Source organism: Pocillopora verrucosa, chromosome 13, assembly GCF_036669915.1.
Source record: "Pocillopora verrucosa isolate sample1 chromosome 13, ASM3666991v2, whole genome shotgun sequence".
NCBI lineage: Eukaryota > Metazoa > Cnidaria > Anthozoa > Scleractinia > Pocilloporidae > Pocillopora > Pocillopora verrucosa.
Window position 1 is genome coordinate 11,147,742 of NC_089324.1, and position 22,297 is coordinate 11,170,038.

The 22,297-nt window shown below is 36.6% G+C and overlaps 2 protein-coding genes across 7 annotated transcripts; one reads left to right on the plus strand and one right to left on the minus strand.

Annotated features, from left to right (window-relative positions):
* Window positions 1–538: 538 nt before the first annotated feature.
* LOC131797007 (protein PALS2-like) lies at window positions 539–15,021 on the minus strand. Of its 2 annotated transcripts, none has more exons than XM_059114624.2 (17): window positions 14,886–15,021; window positions 11,249–11,367; window positions 10,623–10,691; window positions 10,296–10,379; window positions 9,663–9,815; window positions 9,366–9,441; window positions 9,055–9,137; window positions 8,852–8,920; window positions 8,102–8,233; window positions 7,455–7,516; window positions 6,294–6,337; window positions 6,072–6,125; window positions 5,679–5,759; window positions 5,246–5,326; window positions 4,145–4,347; window positions 3,264–3,392; window positions 539–2,110 (listed from the first exon to the last, which is right to left on the minus strand). In XM_059114624.2, exons 1-17 carry the CDS (start codon window positions 14,926–14,928, stop codon window positions 1,934–1,936), a joined length of 1,659 nt encoding a protein of 552 aa, XP_058970607.2. In that variant the 5' UTR covers window positions 14,929–15,021; the 3' UTR covers window positions 539–1,933. The 2 variants fall into 2 exon arrangements, with proteins under 2 accessions (XP_058970607.2, XP_058970608.2); XM_059114625.2 differs by having other exon boundaries at window positions 11,249–11,364; window positions 14,886–15,004.
* Window positions 15,022–15,291: 270 nt separating this feature from the next.
* Window positions 15,292–21,636, plus strand: LOC131797003 (myotubularin-related protein 10). Of its 5 annotated transcripts, none has more exons than XM_059114619.2 (5): window positions 15,292–15,595; window positions 15,949–16,033; window positions 17,041–17,902; window positions 18,305–18,538; window positions 19,164–21,636. In XM_059114619.2, the coding sequence occupies exons 3-5, from the start codon at window positions 17,061–17,063 to the stop codon at window positions 20,173–20,175; spliced, it is 2,088 nt and encodes a 695-aa protein (XP_058970602.2). In that variant the 5' UTR covers window positions 15,292–15,595; window positions 15,949–16,033; window positions 17,041–17,060; the 3' UTR covers window positions 20,176–21,636. The 5 variants fall into 5 exon arrangements, with proteins under 5 accessions (XP_058970602.2, XP_058970603.2, XP_058970601.2 ...); XM_059114620.2 differs by having other exon boundaries at window positions 15,949–16,016; XM_059114618.2 differs by having other exon boundaries at window positions 15,949–15,973.
* The last annotated feature ends 661 nt before the right edge of the window (window positions 21,637–22,297 follow it).

Sequence of the window (22,297 nt, forward strand, 5' to 3'; positions counted from 1 at the left end):
GCTAGTGACCGCGCTCTAGAGAATTATAACTTGCCTATTGGAAATGGAAGCTAGCACGAAGCACCTTCTATGCATCATTTACAACGGAGCTCCGGCGCGGCAAGCGCCCTTGTTGATGTAAGGAATTCTCGGAAAGCACCCTGATTTATTCTCAGAATTTTGATGATGTCATAGATGTCAATGATTTTGCATTAGGGTTACGTTCTTCTTCAGCTGAATAAGGGAATTAACCGAAGTTTAAATATTTGAGGATAAAATGCCGATGGCGTCATGTTGATGGAATGAATTCTCGGAAAGCACCCTAATTTATTCTCAGAATTTTGATGACATCATCGATGTCAATACAAATTTTACGAGAGGCTAACGGAAGAGTTCATCTAATATTGTGCAAAAAAGCCGTGTCTCTGAATTAAAAGAAAGGAAGAAATTATCCACAAGTTTTGGCAACGTATGAAATGAATGAACCGTCTAAAAGCTCTGATGTCCCGTGCCTTATGGCTCCGGCAAGCCTCAAGAGAACATGAACCATGCAAATATCTACGGTCAGGCACAAATCGAAATTTTATTCTTGTATGGAATAAAAAAAATTATACAGCACTACAGTCTAAAACATCACGAGTAATAACACCAGTTAACCTTCTATACTAATAAAATTGTCTCTACTAAATGTCACTACGGTTATTTTCCAAAGTGATTCGTCTCAAAGGCAATGCTTTTTGTTTGCTATCAATACTTAGCCGTCAGGCGAGAATCATCATCACGTACTGAACAATTTAATATGGAACTTACGCACAAACGTTTTTGAGATGCGGGTGGCGACCGGAAGTTAAAAGTTCTCATATCTGTTTCTCATATACCTTTTCGGCCAGCACAAATTAGTTTAACATTACAGTCGATATATTGACGTTATTGCGCGCTAAAATCACAGTTATTTTATTCTTCTTCCGGTTTCCGTCCGAGTCTCTAAAACGTCTCTGCTTAAGTTCTCCAATGCTTCGCAAGATTCTTGAATCACCATATGAAAGATTTCGCGCAAAATATTTTCTGTAAGAGTATTAGACAAGGAACTGAACACATTTAAAACTATCTTCATTAGAAAAATCCCCAGATACTCTTGAAAGGGGTCAAGTCAAAGATTCTGCATCTTGAAAAGTCAAAGCTTAAATTTTCCAAGTTCAAATTGCTATATGCGACCAACCTCTCCATCCTTGATTTTAGATGGGTGTATTCTTTTCACATTGGTATTTTTTTAACTTACCAGGCTCAGAATATTTTGTGGATTCTTTCAAATTGTATGAAATTATGCACGTCGCAGAATACGTCTCGACTATTGTGTAACGGCCCTTAAATTTAGCTTTACCTTTGAACAAACTACCTGAGATTTGCAAAGTTACCCGTCATTTTACAAAGAAATCTTGAGAAACTATGTTTAATCTTTTGGAACCATTGTGGTGAAGTCAGCCCTTAGTTGTCCGGAAGTTACAAAAAGGATTGCTGTCTAAAAGACAAATAGTTCACTTTAGCGGCTATAGTTTTTGGGTTCAATCGTTAACTACGCAAAATATGAAAGAACAACAAGCTTGATATCATTAAAGGCCAACTGTAAGATTAAAAAAAAAACCCAGTCTGAAAACAATTCTGAGATTTCCAAATACGTTCATTTTTCATAAAAACTGAATTCCCCTGAGTAACTAGGAATACCTCGGGGGAGAGGAGGAGAAGGACTCTGTACAAAAATAACAGGAGTGGTCTGTACTATCACAGACATAAAACGCCACAGGGATTGATACATGTACCACAAACGGATTAAAAGAGATTTACAGCAGATCCAAACTTGCACCTTTTAGGTTTTCTGGTGAAATTTTTGACTGCCGCTCCTGTTACGTTATATGGGATGAGGGGGGGGGGGGGGGGTGGGGAGGCAATCAGGCAATCAGTAAACCCAGCTGACTGGGACCCATTGCGGCTCAGAGCTGAGCCCTTCGATACAATCCTTGAGTTGAGACAAGGCTTTATCAAGGTCGTCATTCACAATGACTTTATCAAAATAATGCGAGTAGCTGTTGAAAAGCTTCTCTGATTCCTCGGCTGTCCTCTGAAGATCTTCGTCCTGAAAACAAATCAAATATTATATAATTACAAATTTACAAAATCCTGATAAATGATTAGCTCTGAGCAGTAGCTGTTTGCCTCTTAATATTGTTAAATGATAAAATTACAATTATAGTTAATCTACAATATCGTAAGGGTTTCCTGTATTGGTGTTGGAAAGAAAAGGAATGGAAATATTATATTATTTTAAGTCATTTAATGTAAGTTATAAAAAGGGCAGGTTGACTACTTCGTATTCCTTCTTGGTGGTCTTATCTTAAAGGTTGAGTTTGATCACGTTCTTCTTGTGAGTTTGGCCACGTTCTCCTAGTGAGTTTAATCACGTTTTCTTTGTTGTGATCGTGAGGTTGACATGGAACTCGTGATAAGTCATGTACTTAAATAAGTTAATTTGTTAGTCCAGGAAGAGTAAATCTCCCTGGTAATAGGTCGCGCTCGACACCTTCGTGTTCCCAGAGGTAATTTAAGGGTAAACAGGTGATACCCCTCATGTTTCGCAACCAAAAGCAATTTAGGGGCGGTACTTGTGAGCGCCTTTCTTCTTTAACTCTTGTGACCAAGATGTTGTTATGTAACAATCTTTAAAGGTGATTTTCTCTTAAGATACACTTTCAGGTATAAATAGTACTCTGAAACAAGGTTATTTGTAATTTTTATATAGTCGATCTCGTTTCTGTTATGGCCGATCTCAACCGTAAAGATATGAAAATTAAGGTAGAAATTGATTTTGTAACTGCGTAAACAACCCTAAGGTGCATACTCAGTATGTGGGAACTATAATACGTAGTCAAGCGTGATTCGCTAGTTGAGATGGTACGATGACGACACAAGAAGATTGACGGCTTAGAAATGTCATCCGCAGTGTCACCTTTATAAGCGGAGACTCCAGTTTTCCCTGATATTTTGGAGTTAGTCACCGCTGTAACAACTTGAGAAGGAAAGGAATTAAAGAAGAATCAACCAAACCAACAACGAGTGTTAGAGAATTTACTTCTAACAATATAGTCCACGAGAAGTCCCTCTTTTTTCGGCGCCACGCGAAACTCTGGGAGTGGGGCGCCCGAAAATTACTCCACACTTCCAGAGTTTCCTTTAACAAGTAAGTACTCTAGTCGATCACCAGTGATAAAATGACCGGGTCGCATGCTTACCGTCTGTTTCTTGGTGATAGTTCCCTCTGATGTAGCTCGCTTATGAATTTCCCTCAGGTTATCAATGAGTGGCGAAGCAATAAATACGACAAACGGCATGAATTCTGGAGTCTTCAGAATCTTTAGAGCCTAAAAATAAACCAGAATTCATTAGCCGAAAGAAATTGGAAAGCAGGCTTAAGAATCAAGTTTTTGCTTCGAAAGCCAGAGAGTTGGCAAGTATCTGTAGCGAAAAAAGTCAGCGACGCACATGTATGTCGAGCTTATTTGAAACAATCACTTCCAACCCTTTCACCCCTATGGGTGACTAGCATCTAGATTCTCCTTACAATACCACCTCTGAATAAAACAGTAAGGCTATGAGAATGAAGGAAATGATCACTAACTAAAGAAACTCCTGATTTTTTGACAAACTCTCCTTGTCAGCACCTCAGGAAATACAGTATGGAGAATATGCAAACTGCCGTCAGGGTGTAAAGGGCTATTGTCGGGATTCATAGCCTGCGAGCATAGCTTTGTTTTCCGCACCTAAGCTAGCTTATATGGATATCATCCTGCAATTGATCACTTGTTGCTGTTTGGAAAAAGACGCATAAATTCTTCCCAAGAATGCCGACACTCAATCCTCGTTTTCTAGTCTTTTCTCCAGGTCTTGCACACTAGTTAGCGAATCTCTCAACCAATCAGCTGCAAAACTTAAAAACAATCGCAACTTGGATATGCGCGTTTTCCCGCGCATCAAGCAGTTTGTTTGTTTTCACTTTGAGTTCTCATTGGCTTATGGCAATGTAAATCTTTGTTCTGGGATTACTTTGGTTTTAGTTTTTCAATACACAATTAGAAACTGCTCTACATTGATTCAAAATTCTGCTTTTCCTTACCGTAGAATTAACATCCAGAATACACATTTTCCCTGAGCGCATGACTTCACGAATACTGTCGACCTTAGTTCCATACAAGTTTCCCTCATAGTCGCCATGTTCCAGATACTTTCCAGCTCTGATGTCTTGCTCCATTTCTTCTCGGCTTACAAAGTTGTAACCTTTGCCATTTTCTTCGCCTTCTCGTGGCTCACGTGTTGTGTCTGCACAAAAAAACAAGATATTGCTTGAATTTAGAAAGGCAAAATGTACAATACTTAAAAAATTAACAAGCGAGCAAGCCCTTCCCACGCGCGGAGACATTTTAAACGAGTCGGCGAGAGGTTGTTCGACGCATAAGAATGAATGAATTCTAGACATACAGTAGATCTCCCATAACTTGAACTATTGATGGAAATCCTAAAGAATTCAAGTTATTGCAATAGAACTGTATCATTAAAACTATTTTAATAAGAGGGAAAGCATTCTTTTAGTGGTTTCATAGCAATTCTTGCAATTTAAACTATGTTCTCATTCTGGTCAATAACTAAGAAATAATGTACTACACTTTGACAAAAGGCATTTCAGTTATTAAGGGTAACATTGTAACGATTCCAAATGTTAGGAATGTTAGAATGACCCAATGATGAATATTAGGAATGAAAGACCCAAAGAGAACCTCACTACGAGTTCAAAGGAGTTTGGGTAATTGACCGTAAAAGTACACTGTATATAGAGAACTTTTCGATTGAGTGTAGTAAAACGAAACCAAAGTTATTACAACGACCAATCAGACAAAAGGAAAATATCTTTAAAAGCCAAAGGGAGCTCAAAATTGAAACCGACCAACCTGTCAAAGCGCAGGAAAACGCGAGCGACCAAGTAACGATTGGTTTTTTTCGTTATGTATCAGATCGGTTGAGTTAGTGATCCGAGTTTTCTGGACCAAACACCGAGCGAAGTGATGCAAAAACAAAATAATCCCGAATTATTTTTGACACTCAATTGAAAATTTCAATATCTAGCAAATCCAGTGGAACCTAATGGTAATACCACGGTTGTTACACTAGAACATCTGCTGAGCTCGTAGCTGTACTTAGAAGTCATTAAAGTGGTACTCACGGGGTATTGTAGTACCAAATCTCGCCCTGTCAGACAGGATGATCCTGTTTTTCAATGTTCTTCGACCCACACCTTGAGCACCTATAAGATTTACACAGATTTCAGAATGAGAGTATAATTTGTGGTTAAATCTGTAGTTTGGAATTAGCGCCGGAGATTTAAAATTACAGTACGTTCGTGCCTCTCCTCGCAAAAGACACATTGATTAGGGATTTCCATAATCAGTTTTTCCATAAGCGGCTGCTGATGGTGAAATAAGCGGCTGTGCCGCAGGGCGGAACCCAAACACGAGAGCCTGCACACAAGCTAAACAGACGGCGGTAAATCAGCGGATGACCGATGGTGACCGGCTTTCACTGAAAGACCCCAGATGTAATTCATTTTGTAAACTTAATTATTCAAAGTGTCATGTCTTTTAAAGGTGTTTCCTTACCAACAAGTACTAGAGTCTTGCGGTGGAAAGGTGGCATCTTGGCAACTTCTTCATAGATGATCATTTCGTGTCTATCGAAATCTGTTGAAGAGTGGAAAGAATTTGATACAGGCTTGGCGATATAAGTTGGGTGATCATATAACTGAATGATGAATATAAAGTTACCTTAAAACTCAGAAAATCGTGAACAACATAAATATCCCTGAAACGTGATCACGATCCGTTAACTATCAGGCATCTTAACCTTTTGACCCCATACGTGATCAATTTGTAATTTCTCGATGTGATTCCAATAATTATGTTACCTTACAAACAGGTAAGAAGAAAAGACAATCTCAACAGCAAATTGAAGAAATTGTAACGTATCGTAGCAATGCAGCCTTTACAACTCACCAGCATTTTTTGCAGACTTGTACATTATCTTCTGCTTCTTTTTGCTACCACACACTGAAAATGGAAGTAACAAGCATTTCCAGTCAATTTCTTTTTCAGAGCTTTCATTCCTTCTCTGTTTCACTTCCTTACATCCTAACAACAAAAAATATTTGTTGTCCTTCTAGTATATGCTTGTACCTATACAAGTACACGCAACTACTCAGTGCGTGAAACACTTACAGAATCCACTACCAGGTCTATCCTTCTTGACAAACGATCTTCTCCTGGAAACCATCAAAGATACAAAGAGTCAAATTCACAGTTATGACAAAAAAATTGCCAATTGTTATTGAAGCAGTATACAATACTCTACTAACTAACATTCCTAACATTTGGAATTCTCTCCCAAAAACGGTCACTGGTTCGACTAGCTTCTCTACACTCCAAAAAAGATGATGGAATTTTTAATGAAAAGAGCCTGAAACCAGCAAGCCACACAGCCTAATTTCAAAGATATGGACAACCAAAGTGGTCTCCATTACAAGCTTGAGCCCAGTTGTTCAAAGAGTGGATAATGCTACCCAACGGATAAATCACTATCCAGAGGATAACTTTCAAGAAAACGTACTGCGCCATCCACCGGATAGCGATTTATCCAGTGATTAGCGTTATCCAACCTTTGAACAACCGCTGCCTGATGGCTTCTTGCATGTCTCCTTGCTCGACCACACTGTTGTCTTGAATTTGTGTAAAATTAATATTACTTTGGAAGATGCTAATACATCATGGTGATAATGATACTAATTAGTTAAATATTGCAAATGTTGCAAGATATTGCAAAGAGATGGTGTTTTTTTTCAGTCAGTGACACAGGCTTACTTAGAAGTGCTCTCAATGTTGTCCCTTCCTTTTTTTCGTTTTGTCTCAATCATGTACATGTAATTTATGTTAATTTAATTTTTGTCGCCTTTTTTTTTTCCTCCGCTACAAAATGGAAAAATTGCACAACAGTACCCAGTGGTCATTGGGCCCTTAACACCATGACAACTAACTGTGATCCAATGAGGGTGAAGGTGTTCACATGTTGATCACGTGTGTTATCTTGATGACGATTGATGTTGTAATGCACGGACAGGGCCGGGTCACATGACGAACCACGAGATTTTTGCCTATAAAACTCTTTTGTCAGCCATTTCTTATTTTTTCTGGGGTTGTTGTTTTGGTGATGGAGGTGCAACGTTTTTGGTTTACGATTATCTGAAGCTTCATAGTGCAAACGCTCAAAATACTTACAGACACACACACAAGTCGTATTGTTCGAGGCCAATCCACACTAAAGCGGTATTTTTGGAACGGATTGAGATTGGAAAAAGCTCATTGAATTAAATAAGTACCAATTACCTTTCCTCACAAATTTGGCTGGGAATAATCCCTGCTTCGTCTGTGCCATCAGTCCTCTTAGCCTGAAATTTGAAGTTAACAAGACTGTGTTGCCCATAGACTACAGTATCAGGTTTTTTTAAAACTTAAAAGGAATGTGAACATTGTTGAAAACTAGACAGCATTGGTTACAAGGTTTTCTGTGAACTACTGTGCATGTAAAAGAATATCATCTTTTCAACCCAATCTTTAGTTTACAACATGAAGGAAACAGGAAACTGGCCTAAAGCCTCCTTTACATCCTAACATCAGTTTGCATATTCTCCTTACTGTTCACTAAACATTTCCTAAGGTGCTGACAAGGAGAATTTGTATAACAATCAAGAGCTTTTTGGACTGGTAGTGATTTTCTTTAATCTCTTGACATTAATGTGTGATTCAAGGGTGATATTGTAAGGAGAAATTAGATGCTAGTCACACTTAGGGGTTAAAGTGTTAAGACTAATAAATCTTTCAAACAGAGAGATGGTGTTAAGAAAGAAAAATGTCAACAAGGGGATGTCAACTGATTTAACTCTAAATTCTCAAGGCTAACATTTCAAGAGATGTACGGGAAACAGTGCAGAGAATTTATCTTGAGATCATTACACTGAAAGGGTCAAGGGTACCTGCCACCAATTGGGATCCTCCTGTTCGACAATCTGTAGCACATCGCCAATTTTGAATGACAAGCCAGCATCTTTGCAGGGAATTATTTTGTCCTTCTCTGGGTCATAGTCAAAGTGAGCCCGAACAAAGACCTGTACAAATGATTTAATCAAGTTATTCAATTTAAGAGCACTAATATAATTAACCCTTTAACTCCCAAGATCTGATTGTTAATTCTCTCTTCTAGCTGATATAAATTTCTTTGTAAATTGGTTAGGAGAATTTGGTGTTCAATCAAGATAATATCTTGTACCTGATAAGTTTGAGTAATCTCACTACTTGTTTGCTGGATAATGTACAGATACTATAGGGAGAAGTTACATGTTAATCACTTCTGGGAGTTAAAGGGTTAGGAAGAACGGACGGGGAGTGGTTCATAGGATCAAGTGCTCCAACTGCCAAGTCTCCTACATCGGAGAGACTGGCAGGAACCTCACAGAAAGACTGACTGAGTGCAAGGGAGCAGGTAGATTTGGCGATGCCAACAATCACATTGCTAAACATCATCAATCAAGCTATGAACCACACTACTGACTGGGACTCTGTACAATGACTAACCTACAGCAATAACTCTTTTCAAGAACTGACTCTAGAAAGCTGGTTTCACAAACTAAGAACAGACTCTCTTTAAAGGTGTCAACTACTACTGGCACCATACAAATAACTTGTTTATGACAATTATACCACAAGTTAGTAAATAAGTTGTTTACCTGGCTCAAAGCTGGTGCCTCCAGACTAGTTGGAATAACTTTCAGAAAGATTTTTCCTGTGGATTCACGCTTAGAAAAAAAAAATTAAATTCAGCTGGGACTTACAACAACAACATAAGGTAACTCCAAAACAAATATCTCTCAATTTTTCAAACTGTTAACTAATAAATCTTACTTTTCTGTTATCAAGCTGTAAGACTCACCAATAAATCTTGAAGTTCTTTAGGATTTCCACTCATGTCTCTTCCATTCACTTCCTTAATTCTGTCTCCAACATGAAGAAGCCCTTAAAGTGAAACAAAAATTTCATGCAATTTCTGAAGGCTACATAAAATGAATGTTTTTTTCGCAAATGATAATCATTTAACCTGAGTGACAGTTGCGTAGAAAACACAATGCCTTACAATCTCTACTAAGTCCCCCTTCTTCAATGAGCCTCCTGTCGGGAAGCATTAGGAATGAAGAAGCTCACCAAGGCCTACTTGGTAAATTGAAATCTCCTTAATTTGTTTACCTTGTCTGTCAATCATCCCTCCATGAATAATCCTTGCAACAACAAGTTCTCCTTTCTCTACAACTAATGTCATCCCCTTAATAACAAAAAAATGACATGGGTGTTGATAAAATAATAATAATAATAATAATAATGACAACAACAATATTAATAAAAACAATGACTATGATGGAAAATCCTACAATCTATTCTCCAATAATGATGATAGACAGTAATAATGATAAACAGTAATAATAATAAAATTAACTTTAAAGAAAGCGAAAAAACTTTTTGAGTCTGTAAAAAATCTGGACAAACCAGTGGTTTCTTAGGCTGCTTATGTAAGCCAACCATTCTGATGGGCTGCCCACCAAAGCCATTCATAGTACCAGCCTCGTCAGTCGGTCCAGGAGAAGCAGGTGGTGATGCGTACTTCTTGAATGCGACATTATCATGAACTTCCAATAATGCCTGGCAATGAAACACTGATTTAATGATGTGATCTATTAATTCTTACAGCAAAACTTCTACATAGCAGCCCATAATTAGCTAACCTATTAAAGAAATAATCTTCAAAAATTATCTCAGTCTTCTTTACTTAACCCTTTAACCTGCAGAAATGATTAAAATGTAACTTCTCCCTATAATATCCATACATTTTCCTGCACACAGGTAATGAGAATACTCAAACTAATCAGGTAGAAGTTTTTATCTTCATCTAACACCAAATTCTTGTAACAAATTAACAGGAAATCTGTAGCAGCTGCAGGGGAGAATTAACAATCAGATCTTGGGAGTTAAAGCATCAATTTTTTTATTGATTACACTCAATTGATTGTACAGCACATGGAGTGAATATATAAAAATTAAATTAGTAAAACTAAACTAAAAGATCACATTGCATTAATGAAAAATTCAAGGAAGCAAGATTTACATTATAGATGTTCATACCATGAAATGAGGCTCTTGCAGGAGACCAGACAACTCAGCTGCACTATCATCATTTGCCACTTGTGGCTCAAGTTCTGTGGTAACCTGAAATAACAGTCAACATATTAATTACATGGCTCGCTCTGCAATCCTCTGAATCCTGTGATCTGATTGGTTAATGGAGATGAAATTGTATGGTTTTGAGAGTATACAAGAGAGAAAAAAAGGAGAGGCATAAAATCTTTATTATCACTAAATTATAACTTCAAGTAAATAAAGGTATCAAAATTAATTTCTTTGCATATCATTAACATCATTATGTTCAACAGTACAAAATACCAAACTCACCTCCCTTGCAAGCTCTGCTGTGTTTGGGGTCTCAACTTGCTTGCGACCTTCTTCAAGTTTGTCATGTGCCTAGAAAAAGTTTGATATGAAAACAATGTTATAGAAACATAAACAGTGTATGGATCTCAAAAATAAATTACACTTGTAATACTAGCCACTTTATTTAAGCAAGGAATGAACAGGTCAGGTCTTGGGAATCAAGCAAGCAAGTTAAATTACTCAACTCTTACCAGTTGGCATTTAAATCCCTGTTTTAACCATTTGACTACCAGATCAAATTTGTAATTCTCTTTACAGTCAACCATACAGTTCTTATAATGTTAGTTCAGAGAATTTAGTATTGGATCAACTTATTCTCACATTGATATTTTCCTTTATTCTCATCACTTGTCTGCTTGATATTGTATTGATATTGTTAGGAGAAATTCTGTCTTGGTCACTCATGGGAGTTAAAGGGTTAATTGGAATAATTTGTTTCATTGATTTTCTTGGTCAACAAGCCTTTGTGCCATAAACACAGCCAAACTTAAAAAAACCTTCTTGGTTTATTTATGTTATGTTTCACTTCTTCTCCATATATAACACGCAGACATGTAACACAAACAAAAACTAAATGCAACATTCACCCTGACAAGTTTCAACACAGAGGGATCTCCTAGAATACTCTTCAAAGCATTTGCTTGTTCTTCAAGGATAAGTCCAGCTGTTTTTGGATCATCAAGCGACTTCAGCACAGTCTGCACTGCTATGGAAACAAGTGAATCACACATAAGTTATATTCAATAAAAAAAATTACAACGAGTTATCTCCATCTAGATAGTGTAAAGCAACATTTGTGAAAAAATTAAAGTTTGGATGTTATTGTTAAGTATATCTAGATTCTATCAAAATATTTGTGTATAACCTGATAGTGTTTTTTCTAGAAAAAAAATAACAAAAAAAAAAATCTCAAATATGTAAATCAGGGCTGTCACTGAGGGCCCAGGATACTAAAGGCTGGCTATTTTTTAAAAGTTTGGTTGTTGTTTCACAAAAGTGCATCCTAAAAAATCCTCAATTTAGCTTAACCCTATAACTTCCATGAGTGACCAAGACAGAATTTCTCTTACAATATCAAGACATTATAAGGTAGATAAGTGATGAGAAAAAAGAATTATCAATAAGGGGATTATTAGTTGATTGAATACCAAATTCTCCAAACTAACATCACAAGAACTGTTTTATAGACAGTAAGGAGAATTAGCAATGAGATCTTGGGAGTTAAAGGGTTATTAACCTTTTGTCTGAACATTTATTCATAATATGAGGACAGTGTCAAACGGGCCAAAAGCTAACAGTCAAAGGACACCTATCTAATTAAATCAACCCTCTTATAGATAAAGACTGATGCTCACTGATTGTACAAAACTGTGGTTTGAGCAAGACTTTGTGTAAAAAATTGGCCAAAAGAGTCTGAAGCCTGTCTACTTTGACACACGTCTATGTCTTTGGAAAGGGAAAATACATCAAAGAATAAAATTGAAAACAGAAAAATAAACCCATACTTTATTTGAAAAACCAAAATTCTTGGCACTTTTGCAATTTCTGAGGCTATGACTTAAAATGCACTCCAGTTGACAGAGGTCAAAATATTTTCCCCACCAAATTCAATTGCAAATTCAAATTCAGTCTGCCTGAAGAGTCAAATAAAAATCATGATTTATTGTCAAAAACTTTTGAAAGTTTTTACAATGCTGTAGAGGAAAAGGAACAGTAATGCCTCTCTAGGACAATGTTAGTTGTTCCCTAAAAGTATCATTGATGAAACAGAAAGGACAGATGTTTTATCACATAGTTTTCATGGTCAAAATTAGAACTAAGATTATTTGAACATTTGCATAATGTTATCATTTCTGTTTTGTTGTTTTCTTTACAGAAATGTGTCTGGCCTCCACAAGAACCTCCAAGACAGTTACTCACATTTCATTTCCTATTCTGACTGGTAATAAACCTTTATTTCGAGCTACCATTTCATCCTTAAACCTTTAAAGTTTAAGACACTGCCAAGTGGCTACTTTGAAAAAAGTTTATCCTTAAGCATCTAGGATTGTTAATTAAATAAAAATGACATTTGTTTTGAAATCTTAGGGTAAAATAAGGTCAGTGTTGAGCTCTGAAAATCAAATTCACAATTAATTGTGAAAACAACATTCCTTTTTTCGGAAATCACAGTAATATTACAAAGAAGGATGATCTTAAAATTTTGGGCCACAATGCCTTTTCATTTCACCAAAAATAACAACTGCCCCAAGCTACATCTTTACACAACATCGCTCATGTGTATTAAAGCATTACATATTCTTATCAGTAACAAGCTTGCAATCCCTAAGCACTAAAAATGCAAACATACACACTGCCTGTCACTATACATGAATGCATGTAGTGCAAAATACATGCAAGTACATGTAAAAATATCAATTTGCCAGGGGATAATTAGTTGATCCAATGCTAAATTCTCTGAACTAACATTATAACAATTGTATGATTGACAGTAAGAAGAATTACAATTTTGATGTGGGAGTTAAAGGTAAAGAGAGTTGAATACCAGCTGGTTGGCACTTAAATTGAGTAAACTAGACCCATCCAAATGGACTATATCTCTAAACATTTACATAATTATTCTACTGACACTGTTGGGTCTCAGTATCTATTATTAATAGTGATTTTTTTTTTTTGCAAGATAATAGAAACTGAAATACAAAGCTCTAAAAAATGAGAATTAAATGTACCAGTCAGATATTGGAATCTCATACAAGCCATCACTGGGTAAACATTATCAAAGTGCATTTTGTTGATACACAACAATCAGATCTTTTTCACTTTTCTGTCCATCACTATCACCACATTCAAGTAAATTGAGTTTGAAATGCAGGCATGTGGAGATACTTTCACCCTTTCACTCCCAGGATCTCATGAATAACTCTCCTTACTGTCTGGCTTACAATTCTCGTGATGTTAGTTCAGATAATTTGCTATTGGATTGATCAACTAAAATCCCATAATTTATATTTGCATTTATTCCCCTTGCTTGTCTGTTTGATATTGTACGGAGAAATTCTGTCTTTGTCACTTATAAAATTTTAAGGGTTCATTTAAAGGATGTTGCAACTTGAGGAATGTTCTCTGAACACCACTTTTCAATCTGACTTTGGCACAAAGCTATAATCATGATCTTGTCACATGGTTTAAAATCATAAAGTCTGGTGAAATTTAATCCAACATTTGTGAATACAAAACATAAACATGCCCTTTCTCATTGAATTACTGACTTTTCAGAATTGTCTGAGATAACTCAATAAAAAGTGATTTGTTATATTGTTATCTGCAGTTTAAAATTGCAAGGTACAGTTCACAACCACAAATAATGATATATTATACATATATCTCAAATTGAGGTGCAATGTTAAACTCGTGTGTTAAGAATTTTGCCATGAAAAAGTAACTTAAATTCGAATCAAGCAAAGAAACCGCTAAGGCTTTAAAATATGAAGCTCCTTGACCAAAATAAATTTAATCTAGACATTTGATAGTAATTATATTTATTGATGAATAACTATTTTCTGTTTTTATTAAGACCAAAACCGACTGACCATCCTTTGTAAATACTGCCTTCTGAGGATAACCACAAGCAATTTAAAAGTGGGAAAAAAAACTTCCGTAAACTTAAACATAAGCCGTATCATATCCCTTATAAGAAATTTCTTCCATCGAGACAGTAAATCCGACGTCATTGCTTTGAAATTATTATTTGACAGCTTAAAGCAATTAACAGCATTTTAGGTTTTATAGTTGGAAATTAACAGTTGAACTACAATTAATAAACGATGTCGATCTAACATTGATCAAATTTGCAAAACCCCCAATTCGTGTATCGACAAAGCACACATTTTAAACGGCGGGAATTGGAAATATCCTCATCAAGTTGAAGTAAACAATTTAGCAATGAAAGCTACACGCTTACTGGTTCGAAACACACCTCTGAAATTACAACCGATAAATAACCTGGAAAGTTTTCCTCAATCGCGCATATTGAAACGATCTCTACAACATCAGCTATCTGGTCAAATAGATTTAATAAATTACTTTGATTTTTGAACGTGGAACGCAAAATTTTGGGAGTCCACCCAAGAAACGAACAATCTCAATTCACAATTTGAAATCTTAATACGTCACACATGGCTGACAATATCATATAATTTCAAGCTTTAGCTGTAATTGTAGTACCTTCAGAGCTCTGCTCCTGTTCTGACTCGGTTGGTTCCACCATTTCGCTATAATTTCGAGAAGAATTAGTTCTGCAAAATACGCTCCAGAGGCTGGGAAAGATGTCCAATAGGTTAGGGAACGCGTTCTGAATAGATTCGAGAACATGCCAATCAAACTAACACAAATTGGTCACGTGAGCTCTCAAACAAAACAAAGTACTCCAAGGGTGGCGGATTAGACAATCGACGGAATACAGAAGTATTTATTAAATACTCTTTTAGAAATTCAATTTTCACAGGTAATAAAACATCGTATCGAGTGCAGACGAGTCATTTGTGTTTGAAATGCTACTGTTGTAAATTTTTCCCAGATCTGTTGTACAAGAAATTCTACCTGCCCCGCTGAGATACAATTCATTCCCAGTTCCTCCTCGGATGGGTTGTACCTTTCGCTTCAAAAATGCATTCCGCTGGTAAAGGAATCTCCTACTATTATCGCTTGTTTATGATAATAGGTCTCGCCCAAAATACCATCGAACAGAGCAGCAATATTCTACAAGAATCGACGTAGCTTTCCTTAAGGCTTCGACTCTTAGCGAGCTACGTAAGAGAAGATTTGCTCGGGCGTGCTGTGGAATCCGGTCATTCAGCGCTGGAATTAGAGAAATCGAAGTTCTAAATGATCTTCTAAATTAGCAAAATCTTCTAAATGTTCTAAATGAGCCTGATGTAAGTATGTGTCATCAGAGTATAGTTTTTAAATCAGTGTGTTTCCTGTTTTGAAAAGCTACTTGTAAGCTCCTTACAGTAAATCATTGTTGGATTGTTTCTGGACTTAGAAATTCGCCGAATGTTTATCATGTGGTTGCCATACTGCTAAGAGAACCGTAGCGGTCGTTCGTTTATACTACAGCCAGGGGTAATATTGTATGTACATGTAACTTTACTCGTGATAATTCTAGCCCATTCGTCACCCATTATGATGCGGAAGAATTGTCCTTATTTTTCTAGATTAAGTAAAATACCCACTGAATGTAACTGTTAAAGTCTCGTATAATCTTGGTTTTTGAATTACTCGACAGATATCGAAAATCGTTACTTTAGGAGGTACGTGTGTGTAACACAAGATCATCGATTCCATTTCATGCACGTGAGAGTCAACTAAATGTACGGCGAATAATCGTGAATGCTTGGTAACTTCTCGTCAGCCATTTTTAAGGGAGTAGTCATGAAATATAAATCAGTCTGTTTTTTATTACAATTTCCTAAACCGTTGACATTGAGAAATGAGTTAACTGATTGTCATGTCAGCTGAGTAAGTTAACAGCTGTATTTGCTCAGGATATTGCTGCGTGAAATCAAGTACGATAATTAATGGTCGTGTTTCTTATATTGACGAGAAGTTATTGAATCAGAAAGTGAAAAAAGGCATTCTCATATTATATATAATGCATAATCAGAAAAGATCACAAAGATATAAAAGTAATGTCAGATTTTTCAATTAATAACTTCCTGCTTGTGAAAAATTGTATGGAGGATGTAACATAGTGAACTTGGACATTGACTGAAAAAATATGTTTGCTTCACCATCTGGCATGAGACTGAGATAAACTCTGAGTCTTTCATGAAGAGGGAGAAGTTGCTTTTAAAATTGTTGATCCTGGCAGTATGCTGGATGCTTGTCACATATGAACTTGGTGAAGGTCTTAGTTTGCCAAATTTTTTGTTGGTTTTTTGTTACATGGGAAAGTATATGAAAGTGAAAGGTCTGAGGCTTGAATCTCCTTGATTTTTCCTCTTTCTGCAATCTTGGTAAAGGCCAGCCTTCCCTCATGTCAAAGTGGCAGTTTTTCAGTCAATATTAAATGAATTCAGCAAGGTACAAGCCCCCCTGAGGCCCGAGAACTAGCATTGTAGTTGGTTGTTAACTCTGTTTCTGCTTGCGACTCCATCAATCTAGTTTTCACAGGATCATGAGTGATTGAGTCTTACGGTACACACGTAGATGGAAAGTGATGGAAATGGATATGCTCTGATCAAACACACTTTCCCACTTCACATTTGTTCACTTTTATTCAACTTTAACTCCATCAAGTTTATAGCCAATATGCTGAAAGTAATTATGGCATATTCTGTATTTGCTTAGATTTGATATATGGTTTTTTTTTTTTTAGGAAATATTGTTTGTGAGAATATGGCAGCCCTAAGGAGTGATTCTCCCATGATGGATGATGGATATCCTCAGCCATCACTTTTACCTGGAGAAATTGTTGTTGCTAAGGCTATCAATGTGCTCCGATTTCAAACAATGGCAGATCGGAAGTCTGGGATATCTGGAGTGCTGTATGCAACCAACTTCCGTATGTCCTTCTTGACAAGAAACCCAAGTGCAGAAACGAAACTTAACTCTGTGTTTCAGTCAAATCCTGATTTAACTGAAGCTGGAGAAATGTACTCAGATATGCAAAGAGAAATGCACATTCCACAAACTTGTATAGATGAGATTTCTTATTATTCAAGTTCCACTGCAGAAGGATCAAAAATTAAGAAAGTGGTTCCTGGATCACGCATGTCTACTAAAGTTCATTCCTTGGAAATCCGTTGCAAGGACTTTAGAGTGGTAAGATTTGGCTTAAAATTTACTCCCAAAAAAGATCATCAAACCATGGTGAATGCAATTTCCCATTACAAGGCACCAAGCTCCATTGTTCTGTTGTTTGCGTTCCCCTATAGTAGAGCACAAAACTCTTTGGAAAATGGCAAAGCCAGGCTGAACACCATTCCAACTTTTCGATCTCTTCCTGATTGGCTGAATGAGTTGAGCAGGCTCCAGGTTGATGACACATGGCGAGTAGCAGCTGTCAACAATAAATTCCAGACATGTCCATCATTGTCAGAGATGTTTGTTGTACTTGCATCCTTGTCAGATTTGGACATCAACAGGATGTCACTTCATTATGTTAATTCTCGTCTTCCAATTTGGTGCTGGAGTCACCCTCGCACAGGAGTACCAATGCTTTACAGTGGTGCAGGAAGGTATGCTTATACCATAGAATCCACTTATAATGACTTTTTTAACCCACTGATCCTCAACAGTGACTTACAATATCACCTTTGAATCACACATCTAGGTCATGAGATTTAAGGAAATGATCACCAACTAAGGAAGGTCTTGATTGTAAAACAAATTCCCCTAGTCAGCACCTTAGAAAATGTATAGAGAACAGAATGGAGAATATGCATTCTGATGTTGAGATGTGAGGGGTTAAACATTTCATGTTTGTCCTAGGGGCAGAGGGGAATTATTCATTTCAAACAATAGCCATGATGATCCGTTTACTTACTAGGTACTTTGCAAACCTCATCAGCATTTTTATTGTCAGTCACCTCCTTCAAATTTTTGTAAATAAACAATAAAAATTCATTTTTCTTTTTCAGACCAGATAGTATATTTCTTGAGAAGGAAGAAACATCCTTCTTCCAAGCATTATCATCAATTCCAAGCAACACTGAACACAAAGAGGTCAAGGTGATTGATACAACAAAGATATGTGCAACCACAAAAGACCTACAACAGAGCTTCCTCAAGGTCAGAGAGCTGTGTGTGTTGGAGACAAGCAAGGAGTTTTGGAGCATTGATCCTCATTGGCTTTCAAGTCTGGAAACATCAAGGTGCTGACTCATAAAATCAACCCTTTAACCTCTAAGATCTGATTGTTAATTCTTCCCCTGCAGTGCTACACATTTCCTTGAAAATCAGCCGTGATAACTTAGTGTGAGATCAAGATAACTCCTACCTGATAACTTTGGGTATTCTCATTACCTGTTGGGGGAAGTTACATGTTAATCACTTTGGGAGTTAAGCGTTGAACAGTCCAAAATTGTGCTGCTTTGGCAGACAAGTGGAGCACTTTAATTTCTTGTAGGGTAGAAGACTGCTGCAACAAGCAGCTGGCAATCAAGATATCAGCTTTTACATAATGTATGGTTAATGCCTAAGGTAGCAAGCAGTGAGCTGACATAGCAAAGACCTCTTTCATAATGGCAAGCATGATTATCAATCTTTTATGTCCATGCCAAAAGGCACTCTTGTCATAGCTTTTGGGAAAAATTCTATTGTTTTTAACCAGGTTGTCAAAGCCAGAAAGTTTAATACAAAACAATCTAAAATAGACATGCCATTTATGGAAGAGGTAAATTAGCATGTAAGGAGCTTTACTGTTAGTTGCAATGAGAGAATTTATTGTCATTTGAAGAGTAAATTCTAACGCAAAGGTCTTTTCACATTATTTTTAAGATGGCTGAATTATGTTCGGTTGTCCCTTGTTGCTGCTATGAATGTTGTGCGGTCAATCTGTAATGACCGGTCACCAGTTATTATCAAGGAAACTGGGGGTCGTGATTTTGCTGTGGTTGTAGCAAGTCTTGCTCAGCTCATTTTGGATCCATATTACAGAACAATAAGAGGGTTCCAGACCCTTATCCAGAAAATGTGGGTGCTTGGAGGACATCAGTTTCTCTTGCGCTGTAATCACACCATTCAGCCTACCCAGGAAATTGACAAGGAAGAGTCCGGAGAGTCACCAGTGTTCCTTCATTTTATTGATTGTGTGTATCAACTCACTCAGCAGTTTCCATCTGCATTTGAATTCTCTGAGACATATCTTCATGCTCTTCTTGACACTGTACATGCATGCATGTTTGACACATTCTTGTTTGACTCTGAGAAGCAAAGATCAGAGATGTGTCAAGTGGAATTAAAAGGAAACCCCATGGCATCCTTGTGGGAGTTTGTTGCAGAGCAGCTTGCTGAATCAAGAAACTCAGGGCCTTATCTTAATCCACTGTTTGAGTACAGAAATTATTTGGATGAAGATGAAAATGGAGTGAATGAGGAGTCTGTTTACTTAAGAGTGAACACCCTTGCTCCAGGTATAAAATTCTGGTCGGGGCGTTACCTAAGATGGCTCCCCACAGTTCACGTGAGCACAGGAATGGGAGAGAACTCCTCATTGCAATTCCAGCAGATGATCCTTGTGAATGAATTAAGGGTGTTGCGGCATCGTTTGGCTGTCAACAAGTATGAGCAAACTCCTGATGCAAACTCAATTGATGGACACAAAATTCGTGGTCTGGACTCCACTGATTTTGAATTTAGCACTGATTTTAGTTTGGACTTGGAAGCAAGCAAACTACTCACTTCTAGCATGCCATTTATTGGAGATCTGGCCCTAAGCAAGTATTACACTGGAGATTTGCCATCAGCAAATGGATCTTCCAACAATACAGTTGATGTTGGAAAGTTTTGACTGTGTTATTGTATTGGTTGGAGTCAAGTTGGAAGCTTAGATCAGCCAAGAAGATCCTATAACAGCACAGCTTTGGTGCGGCAGTGTAGATGGTTCTTCAAGTGGTTGTTAAGGGAACTATGTTTACAGAGATGGCAATGAAGTAAATCTAGTGTTCTCCTTTTCATGTGGTAACACATGAAATTTACCACTTGTAGTACCTCTTATTACAGCCTAACATCTTTTGGAATTCTTTTAAATTAAGCTGGTAAAAGGATTGCTCTGCAGATTTGAAAATTGATTTTACTTGTCATACTTAAGATAAGGGAGGACAGTGTAAATGTATCAGTTCACCAGATAAAGGCACATTTATAAGTTACTGTCAAACTCAGAAAACCATGTACACCAGAAATGTGATGACCGTTTCAAAGAAGGCCAATAAAGTTTGGCTGTTTGAACTCTGAACTTGCATGACATGATATGGAGAGAAGTCAGCCACAACGCTCTCCTGAGTGCTCACCCACTCAATTATTAGAACTCAACACAGAACATGGCTGTACTTTCGAAAGTCAGTTGTTGAGGATTCAAAAATGACACAGATAGCAGTGTTACAAGGAAACAAAAGATGTGGCAGTTAACTGATTTGGGCATACCTAAGATTAAGAGAAATCCTGCAGAATGATTTTTTATTCAAGAAAAAATCTTCTTAATAATTTTTAATTCAACTGGTTGAGGAGATTTTCTTCTTTTAACTCTTAAATTCCCAGATCAAATTAATAATTCTCCTTACTCTCGACCATACAATTCTTACAGTGTTGGTTCGAAGAATTTAGTATTGGATCAACTAATTACCCCCAAATAGATATTTTTCTCTGTTCTCATCACTTATCTGGCTGATTTTGTAATGATGCTGTAAGGAGAAGTTCTTTCTTGGTCACTCATGGGAGTTAAAGGGTTAACTGACCTGAGAAATGCTCTTGTTATTGCTAACTAAGCTCACATTCAAGAGACTCAAGAGTCTAATTAATTTGTTAATGTTTATTATTGGAGTCAATGAAATTAAATATTAAGCTTTAATTGATGAGATTGTAAATTTTGAGTTGAGAATTTTGAGTTACTCACTTATATGGTAACAAATATCAGTGTTTACTTCCACAATGTTTTGAACTTTTGCCTCTTTTGGGCCAAAATTTTAAGATTTTTAGGAAAAATGCTATATTAGTATTTTAAATATTATTATATAGTTAAGTTATAATAAGAATGAAATATTTCTGTTATAATTATTATCATCACCTTAAAAATTATTAACTGTTTCACACCTTAAGGTTGCAGTTGTGCAGATACTGTATTTCCTTGAATATTAAGTGCACTCAGCCCCCCACCCAAATTAGGGCCCACCCCTCAGGCCATTATTTCAAACAAGTGTGAAACCACCCCCCTCCCCCCTTCACTATGTACCTCCCTCAATTAAGTACCCTCCATCCAATGAGTGCCTCCTCTAAGCAAAAGTTTAAATCTTATTTGAGGACACATGGTAATGGAAGATGAATTGTCTGTTTCTGTAGATATAATAATTCATCAGGTCATAGTTATTAATTAAAAAATAATGTAATTTTTTTAAATGAAATTGAAATTATGAACACCATGCAATACTATTAAAAAAGAGATTTTTTAACCCTTTTACTGCTAGAAGTGATTAACATGTCACTTCTCCCAATAATATCTCCACATTATCCAGCAAACAGGTAATGAGAACACCTAACCTTATCAAGAAGCTGTTGTCCTGATCTAACACAAAATTTTTGTAACTAGTTCACTAAGAAATGTTAAGCAGCTAGAGAAATGAATTAACAATCAGGTCTTGGAGTTAAAGTATTAATTGAAAACAATTTAACTGGTTTATGTGTGAGCTAAGGAATCAATACTTTTATTTGCCATGTATTTATTGTAAGTTGAATGTATGATGTACGTGAATATATGAACAATTAAATCATATCCTAAACCTAGATGAAGTTTACTCAAATCTTTTAATTACAACTGAGACTCAAACTTGATTCTGGTACACAATGAAACAGTCCATTTAATAACATATCAACCCCTTTAACTGACACTTAAAAGTGATTAGCATCTAATTTCTCCGTAC

Coding starts and splice junctions, on each gene's coding strand:
- LOC131797003 (XM_059114619.2), top strand. CDS start 17,061: ATGGCAGCCCTAAGGAGTGATTCTCCCATGATGGATGATGGATATCCT. Junction 17,903..18,304: donor CTTTACAGTGGTGCAGGAAG/GTATGCTTATAC, acceptor TTTCTTTTTCAG/ACCAGATAGTATATTTCTTG. Junction 18,539..19,163: donor TCAAGTCTGGAAACATCAAG/GTGCTGACTCAT, acceptor ATTATTTTTAAG/ATGGCTGAATTATGTTCGGT.
- LOC131797007 (XM_059114624.2), bottom strand. CDS start 14,928: ATGGTGGAACCAACCGAGTCAGAACAGGAGCAGAGCTCTGAAG. Junction 8,234..8,851: donor AGGCACCAGCTTTGAGCCAG/GTAAACAACTTA, acceptor TCATTTGTACAG/GTCTTTGTTCGGGCTCACTT. Junction 5,760..6,071: donor CAAGTCTGCAAAAAATGCTG/GTGAGTTGTAAA, acceptor ACTCTTCAACAG/ATTTCGATAGACACGAAATG.